The sequence below is a fragment of the Enhydra lutris genome, unplaced genomic scaffold (assembly GCF_002288905.1).
Source record: "Enhydra lutris kenyoni isolate GAN:26980312 unplaced genomic scaffold, ASM228890v2 scaffoldscaffold14, whole genome shotgun sequence".
NCBI lineage: Eukaryota > Metazoa > Chordata > Mammalia > Carnivora > Mustelidae > Enhydra > Enhydra lutris.
This window is the reverse complement of record NW_019154098.1, coordinates 20832709-20848382: the sequence shown is the minus strand read 5'-3', so window position 1 is coordinate 20848382 and position 15674 is coordinate 20832709. Positions and strand designations below refer to the sequence as shown.

At 37.9% G+C, this 15674-nt stretch overlaps 1 protein-coding gene across 1 annotated transcript in view; it reads left to right on the top strand.

Moving 5' to 3' along the window:
* The window catches only part of LOC111146801 (collectin subfamily member 10), a 36089-nt gene extending 24743 nt beyond the window's left edge, over positions 1-11346 (top strand). The window contains exons 4-6 of the mRNA XM_022502487.1: positions 7449-7502; positions 8878-8973; positions 10833-11346. Of these exons, the coding sequence (XP_022358195.1) occupies positions 7449-7502; positions 8878-8973; positions 10833-11224 (542 nt within the window). The 3' untranslated portion in view covers positions 11225-11346. The remainder of the gene's footprint in view (positions 1-7448; positions 7503-8877; positions 8974-10832) is intronic.
* The last annotated feature ends 4328 nt before the right edge of the window (positions 11347-15674 follow it).

The following is a 15674-nucleotide window of genomic DNA, read 5'->3' as shown; positions in this document are numbered from 1 at the left end:
CCTATTACTGATTCAATGGCCGGCACTGTATGTTCACTTGTGATTGAAATTCTCACAGCTGGAGATGAGCTAGATGGACTCCTCATAATGATGACTCTTTCTGTAATATGGATTTTGGGTGGTTTTACCATGAAGCTAATGAAGCTTTGGCTTCAGAGCCTGGCACTTACTTGGGTCCTTCCTAAGACCCTAACTGGAGCCTTATCAATGCACATGGCCATATGTCTTGGCAGAGTTTGTAAAGTAAAGCATTTAATCCTCAACAGGTTAAAAGAATATCTCTCAACATTAAAAAAAAAAAAAAGAAGAAGAAGAAAGAAAAGAAACTATTTCCTCCTTAATCAGCCTTTTTAGACTTTTTTTTCTAATTGCCCCCCCTATGAAATCTTAATACCACCCATGGACTATAAATCTATTGTGCATTGTGTGTATATTTTTGCTTTATGTATAAAAGAGCGTAAGATTTTCCACCCCCTAGAACTGACTTTTATATCCTTGAGGTGATATCATCCTCATTGAGAACACACAGCTTAACATTATTGTCTCCTTCTGCTCCAGCTTCCCTACGTCAGACTTCTCTTTGTATCACCTGGTTATGGAAGTGGACACAAATATTTTGGGAGATTACCAGGAGGAACTTGAGTGGGGAAAACATTTAGTTTGGACTTCATGGGACAGGCTTACATCATTTGCAGTTACTTCCGGGTATAGTCACTGCTAATAATTTCAGTCTAGGACTAGCTTCCAAGAATACTCTTACCACTTACTGTGCAGATCTATCCAGAGTCATGGTGAAAAAGTGCAGGGGCAGAGATCAGATCGTCACAGGAATGTGTCCTGGGGACATCCAGCACAAAAAATGTGTGAGTTGTGGAAAAGAAACAATGTTTGAAATGTACAGGGTCAGAGCTAGCTAAATCCAACAGCTCATATATGGAAAGACCTTAGAGAGGTATTCTCAAATTTGACAATATTCTTAATTTACATAAATCATCAATGCTAAGGTGTAAAGGTGAAAGAAATTTCGTACACCATTAATAAAACAAAATTCAGATTTCTGTGCATAAGCTATGAGAAATTCACTTGCATTAATCCTTCTGCTATGAATGACTACCTGAGTCCAAAAAAAAAAAAAAAAAAAGGCAAGACAAAACAAAAAAACAGATACAAATTTGAAGGCACAGGGGAGCTACCAAATTGAATAGGACTTTAGGGGCCTGATCTGGAGGAGATGAGAAACACACCAGGTGAGCTATGCATTCTGTACTATTATTCCTTTCAAGTCATTCACCAATTTATAAGCAAGGCAGTGGTACGAGACTGAGAAGCTCAAACAGAAAGTTGCTCAAACTGAACTGATATTCAAGGCCTGCCAAAGAAGAATGACCTGGGAAAATGCCACTCTTTTTCACTTCAAAAATAAACATTTTCAGTTAGGACTCCAGAAATTCTGAAAAACATTTAATTAAACATACACCCTTTCATGTTTCAAAACATATTAGCAAGCTAGACATAGAGGGTACCATGTTTAATATGAAAGGGAATATCAACAACAACAACAGGAACTATTAAATATCATATTCAATGATGAAATCTTGACCACTTCTCTCCTGACATTGGGAATGAGATGAGCACAGCTCTCATCACCAGTTTTCACCAACATCATAGCAGAAGTTCTAAATTGCAAGAACAGGAGGTAAGAATCACAATAAGTGGAAACAAAGAAATAAAAGGATCATTATTTACAGATGATGTGAGTGCATATCCAGAAAATACAAATGAATCTACAGATTGACTATTTGTATTCAGATTTTTACAGTTCAGCCATACTAAGATCAATGTTTCTATATATCAGAACCATCATAAATGAAATTAAAAAGATGCCATCTATTACAGCATCAAAATTATTAAGTTTCTAGGAATAAAGCTAATAAAGAAAGTGTCTAAGCCTACAACAAACATGACGTAATGATAATGAGAGAATTTAAAGAATGTTTAAGAAAATGAAGGTAAAACTACATTCATAGATTGAAAGGCTCATTATGGTTAAGATGATCAATATGGTTAAGACGACACCCCAATTTATGTGTAGATCAATGTTGTCTCAATCAACATCACAGAAATAGCTCTCTTAGAATTTAATAAGCCAATTCGAAACGTATATGGAAATGAAAGGAACCAAGAATACCCAAAGACAACCATAAAAAAAGAAAAACAAACCTGGAAGGATGAATTGAAACATTTGTTTTAAAGCTACCATCATTAAGATAGTGTTAATTTATGCAGAGATAGATAAATACACCAACGAAAGGGAATGGAACATGCGGGAAGACTCTTAAATTTGGTTTATGCAAAGTTGATGTTACTTTGCAAAGGGAATTGATGTACTTATCAATAACTAGTGCTAGGTCAATTGCATATTCATGAATGCAGCCAAACATATGCAGCCCATAAGTACGAAAAAAGAATTATAGAGGCACAAATTTATTAATTTAAATGTTACGATTCTTAGTGAATTTTGTAATGTGGTATCTACTTCTAAAATTTAGTGATTTATTTTTATTTCTTGTCTTATAAGCATTCATTTTTATACCACTTTTCGATTTGTAATTGGAATAATCTTTCTTAGAGAGGGCTCTTCAAATTGGGTAAGTTCAGATAAAATGCATCACGGATCTGCCCCTGGCTGTACCAGCTTCCTGTAACAACTGGTTAAGGGATGGGGAGATGTAGCCAGAAAGTGGGATGCTGGATTTTTAAGACTTCTGAGAAGTAGCCGTATTCCATGTGGTTGAGATCTCAAGTATTGCCCTGGAGGTGAGCAGATGTGGAGGGGGAGAAGGAGTCATTCTTGTGAACACGTCCAGAATTCAAGAAGTTCTTTTTCCAGTGAGTTATTCTAGATGGTACACTTGCTGAGATTTAGATGTGTCAGATACCGATGAGGCTCCATCTAAGAGAGTTGGGAGTTCATGATGTTGAGTGAAGTTCTTAAAACTTTCATAGAATAAGACGAGGTGTCTTGGGAGGGTGGTAGATAACAGAGACAGGAAAAGTAGAGTTCATTATGATTTTCTGAGCCTTACAGTGGATGAACTTCCACAAATGTTGAAAAAGTAACAGTCTGGAAATGATAGGGTTAACGAACCATGTCTTCTTCAAGCCAATTCCTTATTTGCGCACCGCTATCATTTTTACTCATTGTCATGGCTTATTAGCTTGTCTTTTCCCCCCTACAGACTGTGAACTTCTGGAGGAAGAAATGAATGAAAGATTTATTGGATCTATTTGCTTAAATAAATATGAGTCCTATGTGGGGATCCTACTTTTTAATCATTTTATTCTAATGCCTAATATACAGTGGAAACTTTCTAAATGTTTATTGCATTAAGAACGAAAAAGTGAATGATAAAATACATTATTTTATATGATGTAGCTCTATTTCTACCCTTTATTTCTATAAGTACTACTGTCCCTTAACACCAATTTCCTCCATTCACTAAGATTTCTTTCTCCTCCAGAGATATGTCATCAAAATTTATGAACATGTCCTGGAATTTCAAAAAAAATTAAGGGTTAGTGCTCTGGCTCACCTGGATTAATTTCATTTTTAATCTGTACTTTGAAATTTATTGTCCTCTTTTTGTCAGTGGCCCTTCTAAATTTTTCACTGACTCAGATTAATCTCAGCTTTCTGGACTGACCTTAATGTTGTCACTTGCATGGACAAGGTAGCTTTCTGGATGTCAATATTCCATTTTAGGAATAAGAGAGAATGATGTAGTATGGGCAAATTCAATCTCAGAGCAAAATAAATGTTTTTACTTAAGGTCAATAATCCTTTTATAGTGGAAGCATTATGATTTTTTGTTTGTTTGTTTAAATACAACCTCTAATACTTTAGCCTTAAGACAGTTATTACTGACATGTTCCCACTCATGGGCCAAAATAAGTTTTCATGTATGGCTTTAAACCAGAAATCATTTTTGGGAAATAGGCACTATCAGCTCACCTCCTCCATGAACCAGCTAAGTATGTGGCGTGCCTTCTGGCTAAGTGTGTGGCAGAAGTGAACATTGGTTAACCATTCTTTATGACTCAAGCACAGAGTGAATACCAAGAGAAGATGACATGATCTAATTTATCCTCCTTGACAATATTCTGATTCTAAGTACCATTATTTCTACTGAAAAAATGAAGAAATAGAGGTTTAAAGAAGTTGTGTAACCTGTCCACATTTAGCTAGTAAGTGGCAGAACCAGGACTCAAGCCATAGTTTTTCGGACTGCCATGGTTGTTCCCTCTACCACAGTGCTTTGACTTTACCATCTGTTAAAAAAGGAATGAAATTCATGTGAAAATACTGGAAAGTAGGGTGCCTGGGTGGCTCAGTGGGTTAAGCCTCTGCCTTCGGCTCAGGTCACCATCTCAGGGTCTTGGGATCGAGTCCCTCATCGGGCTCTCTGCTTAGCAGGGAGCCTGCTTCCTCCTCTCTCTTTGCCTGCCTCTCTGCCTACTTGTGATCTCTGTCTGTCAAATAAATAAATAAAATCTTTAAAAAAAATACTGGAAAGTAGTCACAGTGCTTACACCCTGTCAGACAAAAAAGCCATTTATCAATTCAAAAATCTGTTCTCCACACTATTAGGATCCAGCTGAAGCCTCTTGCTTCAGTGAACGTCTTCTCTACTCTGATGCACGGCCATTTTTGCCAAATAACTGGCAGGCACTTCTTTTATTTACTTCACTTTGTGGTAGGTAAGAGTGATAGTGTCCCATTTCCTTGGTCTCTGATGTGTGCTTTATTTTCCTGAAAATCCCCATTATTTTTATAAAACAAATACTCCCATTAGGCTTCTTTGATGTCCACTATTGTATTTAGCCCAGAACTAAGATCGTAGTAGGACTAGAATCAACTTTCAGCCCACATTGAACTGAAAGGGATCCACATTTAAAGAACACACACTATTTTCAAAAGATAAAATATTAAACTATCATAAAATATTAAACTATATTCAAACATATGTATGTTTGAATATAGTTTAATATATATCATATATTATATATTATAGATATAGAATATATATTATAGATCATATATATATATGATCTTTAAGTCCATATTGTTTCTGGTAGTGACAAGGACTTGGCGTTCCTCTCAAGTACTGATAAGATTTTTTTGAATACTTTGCTTTCATTCATTAAATCATTGGTTCACTCATTTGGGAAACACCATGAACTGGGGAGCCAGAAAAGGTTGGGTTTCAATACCAGCACCGCCATTGAATTGCTAGATGTCCTTGAACATAGAAGTTACATTGCCTCTATGATCCTCCATTCTTTCCATTGCAGAATAAAGATAACAGTAATACCTAACTTAGAGGATTTAATTTGATAATATCTATAAATAATACGATAATATCTATGAAGTACCTGGTATCTTTAACAAATTACATGTAAGAGAAATTGAGAAATTTGCAGGACACAACTTAGGTGTGAGTAGATCAATCTTCCTCATCACGATGCATGACATATTTCCATGCTTTTTTCCACCTTGTGCATTGTTTCCTACCTTGCTCCCATCTTCATCTGCTGAAGTTTTTTAGAACTGAGCTCCAGTGCTATCCTCCCAGGAAAGCCTTCCTTCATCCTTCCAGCAGAAGCACTATGTCATCTACCTTCCTCCCAGAGTCTATTATCTCTGTTCAATGTCTCTCTTACAGTATTTGCTACACTCTGCTGTCATGGATTTCACCTTTGTCTTATTACATTCAAGTGCCAGTTCTGAGGCTTCCTCCCACATGTTTAAATTGCATTCTGGATTTCAAGGACCTCTCCTGTTTGGGGAGCTCGTGAATATCCACCATCACTGTAAAGAGAAGTGTCTTTATGGTCAAATTGACTTGTGTCAGTTTGGAAAGGCTTAGCAAATTCTTGGTGCCCTGGCAAGCAGGCTTTCCTGGAAGATCAACAGTCAATATGTGTAGGACTCTTAATGAAAAGCACTCAGCAGACAGTAATGAAAAGAATGGGTAATGAGCAGGCAACATGGGCTACCTTACGGGTTTCAGAGTGGCTCCTGTTTTTTTTCCCTTTTGCTGGTGAAGGATGGAGGTAGGCAGAACCTCAATCCTGACACTGTTTCCCCTCAAATTGCCCCCTCATATTGCATGTAACTAATTTCCTGTTTTCACAAAACTCCTACAGAGGTAACCAAGCCCCCATCTTCTTCTAGCCTGGATGACCTTCATCTTATATTCTTTCCTCCCAAATTCTTTCTTTTTCTTTTTCCAGCTCACCATTGAAGCATAAACTCTATTCTACTTCCATCAGGGTCTTCTCTTTTGATTCTCAAGAACTTCAGCCAAACATTTCCTCTTGGAAATCAAAAGCTTTTGCTTTCAATTATTGTGTCTGATGTAGGCTTCAAGGGCTTATTTTGAAGTTGAAAAAAAATCAACATTTTTTTCTCTCTGCTTTAATAATCCTGATTCTCTGAAAATTATTTTGTGGATGCCTCTGACTGAATAAGAAAATGACCACATACAAAGAAGAGCAGAAGGGAAAATTATCAAGGTTGATATTTCAGCATAATATATTTGACACAACTTTATATTACAGATATTTGCATGCATCACATCTTTTCAAAAAGTATAAATCCCTTCAAGTCAGTTTAATCTTGTCTCTTTTTATATCCTCTCAAAGTACCAAGACTTTTATCTTGCATAGAGTAAGTAATAAATAGTAAATATTTGAATTAAATTGAAAAGGCACAAAATATGTTTTTGAAAATACAAGGGTAAAGCCATATGGAAGAACTTGGGGGGACAATAAATACAGGCACTGCAACATGCTAATCAATTAATTCAGATATACAAAACAATGGTACTTTGAAAGTTAAAAACATGCAGAGAATTGTATTAACCTTTCTCAGAAGGCCATGTTAGTAGGACAGGTGACACAGATTTAAATATTTCTTTGCCCCCTATCTGAATTCTACATTCCATCTAAATAAATTAAGACGTGTTTGACTAATTGTACCTGTGCAGCCAACTCAAAATCAAATTATTTATATAAAACCAAGGAATATTAGTTGGAGATATTGCAAATAAAATTTAAAAACTTGGAAGGGGAGGTGAACCATGAGAGACTATGGACTCTGAAAAACAATCTGAGGGGTTTGAAGCAGTGGGGGGTGGGAAGTTGGGGGAACCAGGTGGTGGGTATTGGATTGCATGGAGCACTGGGTGTGGTGCAAAAACAAGGAATACTGTTATGCTGAAAAAAAATAAAATTATAAAAAAATAATAAATAAAAAAAGCAATAATAAAAACATAAAATAAAAAAAAACTCTTTCTTATGTTTTTAGGTATATAAGCTATTGTCTATCAGAAATGATTCCACCATTTTAGTTAATTGTTCTTTTCACGACTATTGTTTTTATTCAGGTGACAAAGGGGAAAAGGGTTTGCCTGGGATACCAGGAGGAAAAGGCAAAGCAGGTATGACATGTTCATTTTTCTCTTAAATTTCTAGCATCATTCCAAATGTATTCATCTTTAAAAATAAATACATTTTTATGAAAAAACAATAGTCCTCTCAATGCTTAACCTTGTTTTACTTGGGCTAGAGGGAAGAAAAGAAGGGAACTTTCCTCTCTGTCTGCTGGTGACTTTCCGAGCCCTAGGGTAGGGAATGATGGCACATTCCATCCTAGTCATGCTTAGTGGGAGGAAGCAAACCCAGCACATCAGAAAGCAGCCTTCATTGTCCTAGGCAGAGGAAAATCCACCATTGTCTCAACAGGAGGACTACACCAGCATGCCCTACATTCCACCAGCATGGTGGTGCCCACAGCAAACTGGTCCAATCCGGAAAGACCCCATGGATACAGAACATGCCTTCAGTGGTCAGGGAGAGTCTCCCTGAGTCCTGAAAGAGTTTTATTTCCAGTGCTACGTGCAGGGAAAGAAAGTAGATCTCCCCTTCTCTGGGGGAGATCACAGAGGTATACTGAAGACTAATTCTAAGAACTTTTAAATTCTGTATATTTAACTGTGAATGTGAATAAATAAAGCCACAGATTTTTCCCCCCTTTGGCTAATAAAATTCTTTTTGCTTTTCAACTGCCAAAGAAGAAAGCAAAAGGGACTGATTACATGAAGCAGCCATTAAACAGAAAAAGAGAATCATTTGAATTTCACATCATTTTCCTTACACTTCTTTCTCTGTCACAATATCAGCAGGTAGTTGAAAAGGTAAATGAGCAGAGAGGGAATGAATGGCAGAAATTAAAATCAGCGTTAATCCACAAATGGGATTGAAATTAGAAGTTGAATCTATTCACAAGACTTCAGCTTAGTCCTTGAAACATTCAAGGATCATTCAATTTGTATTTGAAATGGATAATCAGAATTATCATTTGGTTTCATCATGAAAGTTTTCTTTTGTCTTGGGAGAGTTGTATGAGCCAGTGAGCAATACGGTTAGGAGAAGAGAAGACTGACTAGAAATTTGTTTTAAGAAAGCTGTAAAGATTTTATTTTGAGATTGGACAGGCGCATTCTGTGTTTGACAAAAAGGCCAACGGTCCAGAGTATGTGTGCAGGGGTTGGCCATATTTATTCTTCTCTTTACAAATCTGGTTTAGAGCTGTGTTTTAACTCGTCCAAAATACTTAAGAAGATATTTTATAAATTCCTGAAGACAATGAAATGTGGAAGCCTTGTTTTAAGTAAAAGACTAAAAGTATAGCCATTCACACAAAGATATGGCCAGGCTAGGAAGAGATAGTAAAGATTGAAAATAGAGCAATTGCCCTTTCCAACAGATCTATATGTGCTCCAACACGAATTCACAGTTTTTGTCATTTAAAAGGCACCGTCTGTGACTGTGGAAGGTACCGGAAAGTTGTTGGACAACTGGATATTAGTGTCGCTCGCCTCAAGACATCTATGAAGTTTGTCAAGAATGGTGAGTATATCCTTTTTGCCTTGTGCCATCTACCAGTTTGCTCTCTTTTGACATTACAATTCCAGTATGTGTAGTGGGAAATACCTAGGGTCAGGCAAAGGCCTACTGAGATAATGTCACCCCTGTACACGTCCCTCAAAATGCTAATGATCCACTCAGACTCCAGGACACTCTAGGACCACTACCTACATATATTCACACGTATTGCATTGCCTATGAGTAGAAAAAGATACTTTCTGGAGAGAGGGGAATGGAGAAAAGGGTAGAGTTTGGCAAGACATGCCTTAAGAAGAGAAAGGGACAGGAATTGTCAAAGAGAGGTAGCATCTCAGAAAAAAGAAATAATAGTAAAAACAATAGCTATTTTTTTGAGTACTTGAAATAATACCTAGGGTGCGTGTATCACGATTACCCTAAGGCTTAGAGAAATTACCTTGCCCATAGATACAGAACTAATTAACAGATCAGGGATTCGAATACTGGTTTCACTGATGGCTCTAGCCTCAGAACACCTCAACAGAATATTGTGTTTTTCTGAATTGTGCAACTTCCCGCATTAGCCATTTTTGTTACCCCTTCTCATTTCCCCATTGTAGGTAGCAGTGAAGCCCTTCAGCTAGGTTATGTGCTCTCTTCTGAGACAGGATAAATGAGGAATCTATTGTAGTTGCAGGTGAAATTGGCCTTCTTTTGTTGTACTTTTATTTATTGTAACCCAGCTATGTTTGTTGTACATTATTAGAAACACACATATGTCATCTTGCGTTCTTCATCTTGTAATGCTCTTAATTAACTCTGGTTATAATTAGTACTGAGATGCTGTCTCTGACATGACTCGGATTCTCATGAAGAAAACCAGACCCTAGAGGTTCCACACAGAGTAGTAGTTCTTGACATTTATTGTGTGGTCACAGATTTCTTGGTAAATTTTGATTTTTAGACCCAAAGAAATATACGTAGATCCCCTCAAAACCTAAAACACATTTAACATCTTATGAGCTCAGGATGACTCTGGGTCCCCAATTCTGTCCTGAAAATTTTTCAGTAGCTCAGTACTTCGTGTATGTGGAGTGAACATGGACAAACTCAGTCTATGTACATGTTAATAGCCCAGTAATTCAACCCAAATGGGACAAATTTCTATATTATTCCTATGTCTATTCAATAAGCATTTACCATCCAAAGCACTTTTGCAGGCTCCGAGGCTACAGAGTGATAATGACATGGTCCTTTTCCTCAAGACATTCATAGTTTAGTATGTGAGGCATGCAGACCAACAATTAGATTAGAATGTGTTGAGTGATGCAAAAGAGGAAGAGGAGGGAGCTATGGAAACATGGGGGAGTGTACACAAGAGTCCCATGCCTGTCCAGAGACATTGGGAAGGCTCTTATAGGAGAAAATACTTCCACTGGGATCTAAATGACAAGTAAGAGTTTTCCAGGTAAAGCAGTGAGAAGACTTTCCAAGTATGAAAGAAGTCATGGAAATGGAAGAGAGAAGGGCTTTATCTTGGGATGCTAAGTATGGCAAAGCATAAAGTAGGATGGGAAAAGAGTCTGAGAGGAGTTGTGCAGCAAGACATATAGCATATAGCAAACATTTGTTAAAATAGTCTCCTCTTCACAATTGTGTGAGGAGTTAAGGAGGAAAGACAGGGAAGACAAATGGCAGGACTTCGTTCTCCATTTGATAACTACAAAGGTGATAAAAATATTTAACCAGTGCCTACCTCACCTAGGGACTTGCAAAATAATTGTTGAACATCAAATAAGTGAAGTTAAATCCAGCAATATTATATACTTGCCTTTTCTTCTTTTGAGATGCCTAATCATGCTCATCTTTTCCTCTCTGCAAAGTCATAGCAGGGATTAGGGAAACTGAGGAGAAATTCTACTACATCGTGCAGGAAGAGAAGAACTATAGGGAATCCTTGACCCACTGCCGGATCCGGGGTGGCATGCTGGCCATGCCAAAGGACGAAGCTGCCAACACACTCATCGCTGACTATGTGGCCAAGAGTGGCTTTTTCCGGGTGTTCATCGGGGTGAATGACCTTGAGAAGGAGGGACAGTATGTGTTCACAGATAACACTCCCCTGCAGAACTACAGCAACTGGAGAGAGGGGGAGCCCAGTGACCCCTACGGTCATGAGGACTGTGTGGAAATGCTGAGTTCAGGCAGATGGAATGACACAGAGTGCCATCTTACCATGTACTTTGTCTGTGAGTTTGTCAAGAAGAAAAAGTAACTCTGCTCATGCTACCCATTTGTTACTTCTCTGTGACTGTCATTGCAGTTATTTTTATACATCCTTTTCTTTCTAATTACGCCAAATTCATTCTGACTCAAGACAAGTAGAAAATGCTGAGCTGGGGTTTGGAATCCCCATTGCCATGGTCTTCTTTAATGATTTTGAACATTTTCATACACAGTATATGATCGAGCCAATAGCTCACCAAGTTACATGGATCCACAGAGAGAGTTTGAATTACTAGTTGTGCAGGATGTGGTTGTCTATGTGTCAAATGAAATGTTCTCTTGCCATTCGCTCTGCTGCCTCTCCCTAGACCCTGAAACCACTGTCTATTTAGCCCAGTGGATAATTGGACAGTTGGTTGGTGATGATTAGGCTAACTTGCCCTTGCTCAAAGCCAGACATATGAGAAGGCCTTCTGTTAGGAATGCAGAGATATTGTCTGTCTTTGAAGCCAAGAGCCTCTATTCTTTGACTGTCACTCACCATGGCTATAGTCACACTTGAAAGGTCCTCCTGTTTGCACAGATATAAAAGGACTTCAACCCCAAACCTCTGTTTGAGAAACTTCTGGTCTGTGACCCATTCCAGACCATATGGAATCACACAGACAAATTCCGTGCTTCTAATTCATTATGGCCTTCAATGAGGTCTACCAAGGATTTGCCGTGGCCTCTTTCTATAGGTCCACAACTGCATCCCAGGGCTCTAAGTTTTAATTCTGATTTGTGGAAAGGGAAAGATTAGAAATTGAAAGAGAGAGAGAGAGAGAGAGAGGAGGGGGGAGGATTTTTTCCAAACACTATTATCTATAATCTTCCTGTTAAATTGCCCCTTACTACTAATATGGCCCCATTATTCTTTGTCTTGGGTTTAGCCTTATCAATTTTTCTCCCCTTAGGCATGGGGAATGAAGGAAGGAGTTTGTGAAGTTTTCAGAAAGCTCTAGAAGCCTCAAGATGCTACCAATGTCAAGTCACCATGTTCTCTCCTCCTTGCCTCTAATATATCACTTATGGTGACATTTCATGGGAGGCCTTTTACTTTCTGTATTCATATGTTATAAAGACCCCATACCAGGGATGCTGTTTGTAGTACTCTGACATCACATGTATGTGGCAGGTGTGGAGTTTGGAACGTGCCTCTGACTCACACTTACCAAAATGGTAAAATTCTACATTTTGCCATTTTACATTGTAAACTTGATCTACAATCAAAACTCAAAGCACCTTTCATTTCAAATTTGAAAATAATATAGTTCAACAGAACTCTAGATTTTCCTCTTAAAAACTGCTGCTCTGGTTATAGTTTGTGACATATGATTACACTGTTTAAAATGCTGGCAAATGGTTAATGAAATAAGAGAAACAGATCAACAACATATGTTCACCTTAAACCATCTGTCCATGATTTCACCCATGACTAACTGGTTATGAGATAAGATTTAATTAGGTTATTTCTGTGGGTTTATCCCAAGCCACAAACTCAGGTCCTACAGGGTCCATAGAAGATAACATAAATAAATCAAATTGAATGGATGGGGATCCTAGTACTGAACACAACTTATTCTAAAGGAACTAGCTTCGCTCTTCTTCACTCCCACGCCAGTCCCCCTCACTGTTATGTTTGCTGTGGAGGACCCAGTATCACTACGTGCTCTGATATTTCAAGAGAAGTCAGAAAGCTGGAACTTGATGATATATATTCATATTTTTAAATATTTGCAACTAGTTAGTTTTCAGCTCAAGTTTTAAGTCACACAAAATAGTCTGCTAGGCCAAAAAGAGGGGGGGGGGATTTTTCATTTCTCATCTCTGGGGAAAAGTTCTGAAGGTTCTAACCATGTCGAATGTCATGAGGATACCATGACATCAAAGTCGAGGTCTCCCATTTATACTTCAGTCAATTCAGCTTAATTACAGGAATTTGTTCAATGTTTGCCATTTGTCAGGCTAATAAACTAGTTACACACTCAGATTTTTGAGAATGTGGCCTATGATATTTTGAAGGCAAGTCAGTTTAATAAGAATTACAAAGCAGAACACTATATCAACGCCAGTAACCTTGGGTGGAATGCAAGCCAGTCAAGACCATGAGGAACAAGAACCTAGGAATGGTTGGAGGAAGAGAAAGGGATTAGAGGAAAAAAGAGAAGGGATGGACAGCAATCATTGCCTAGAGGCATGTAGCAGTGGGATCCATGTTCTGATCTGTTCTGGGTGGCCAAAGTATGAATATTTAGTGTGTGTACTCTAAGTACTATTATTATCATTATTAAAGCATTTCTTGTAATGACTCATCTTTGCTGCCAATGCTTCCAAGAGAAGATGACAGAGTATCTAAGGCACCACACACCTGATTAGATTTACTAAAATTTTGTGAAGCCCTTTGTGCTTTATAAATATCCTCACACATCATTTCTCATTTGATCCTGATAAACTTAGTGCAGTAGGAAGGGAACATGTTTCTACTGCCATTTTCCCAATGAGAATACTGAGAGCCAAGGGAGCTAAGCAATTTACCAAAGTTGACTCATTTGGGATAAAAGTAGACTCCAGCCTGCTGATCAAAACTACCAAGCCAGTGTTCTTTACAGCCTGTTTGTTGTTCATTAAATAGGAGCTCATCCATGATTCTCTCATGATAGCAGGAACTCAACTAATCTCTCTTGATTACTTTCCAAAGCTAAGCATTAGAGTCAATTAACAAAGATACGGCGGATTTGGAAACTTACAAATTTGGTGCTCCCTGGTTTGTTTCTGAATTCATTAATGTCTAAACCTGGCATGAATGTTGGGGAGGTGACTTAGTAAAGCCTCACTAGTTCTGCAGATAGCTACAGATACAGGGAAAGCAAAACAGATATATGAAAATTGAGTTTTGCTCAAAATAAAAATGGGGAAATAATTTTTTTGCCCCATGAAATTCATGAGCATTCTCTTAAATAATTAGCATTTAAAATCAATTTTATTCCCCAAAAGTTGATTTATACTCAACTTTTCAAGGATACACCTGTGTACCTCTCAAGACTGCATAAAGTTTCCAAGGGAAGAAAATTTAAAAACTATATTTACAACCTCACTTCCCAAAGCAACACATTCCATGATGAGGTAAGAAGAAATAATCTTTTGTCCAGAGTTATTGCCCAAACGCTGTGGAATGTGCATACCCAGTGTTGAGACACATATAACAGACATTCATTACACTTTGGACAACTCACCCATAAAAACTGGTGGTACTTAAAAATATATATATGCATATATATATATGTGTGTGTGTGTGTGTGTGTGTATGTATGTATTACTGCTTAGATCTATGTTAACCATATATGGGCTGATTTATTATTAACCGACTAATTTTCACCTTTCTGGATTGCCTAATTTGAAAAAAATAAGATATTTTGTTGACTAGGAAAGATTAATTAAATAGCAGTATCCACTGCATTATTAAGAGATTGAGACTGAACGTTTGTAGGTATTCTTTCTAATAAGAAAATTATGATGATAAGATTCCATGCAGTACCGTGCAACTGTAAGCATATCGCTTTAAAAATCTAGATTTGGTGTCATGATGTCGTGAATTCCAGTGCCAACTGTGCCACTTACCAGCCCTATTAGGGGAAAATTTCCATGCTCTGAACCTTGTTTTCTTAATCTGTATGGTTCCTCCACACAGAGGAGAACTAGGACATTTAAAGATGTAACATGACAAATAGCATGGAGGACAAGGGGAGATGGAGAGGAGAAGGGAGTTGAGGGAAATTGGAAGGGGAGGTGAACCATGAGAGACTATGGACTCTGAAAAACAATCTGAGGGTTTTGAAGGGGCGGGGGGTGGGAGGTTGGGGGAACCAGGTGGTGGGTATTAGAGAGGGCACGGATTGCATGGAGCACTGGGTGTGGTGCAAAAACAATGAATACTGTTATGCTGAAAAGAAATAAAAAATTTAAAAAAATAAAGATGTAACATGTAATGAGTTAAGAAACAGGGTACCAACCAGACATATTACATGGGGTAATAAAACTTAACCATTACTACCAGCTACCTGTTGAAAAGAAACAAGTCATATTTTAAGATACAGGGTTCCCCCTATTCTTGAAAGTAGAGCATTCTATGAAACCTTTACTAACTGAAATGGTGTGAAGCTAAGAAATGATTAACATTAATTTATATGGAACTTTTTTTAGTATTCCCCCCCCCCCCCCCAAAATCACCTCTCTTAGGCTTTCCTGATACCTTAGGACACATGTTGCTAATGATGCATGAAATAAGTCAAGGTAAAGCCCAGATGTCCATAGACACAGATCAGAACTCTGGCAGTTGATGCCGGACCGGGAGTGTGGGTCCTGGGGAAGGAGTTTGGTGGGGCGGCTGTGGTTGCTTGGGGGTACAGCTGCCTTTATCAGGGCTGCTGCCAAACCAACACTGAATCCTGTGTTCACTT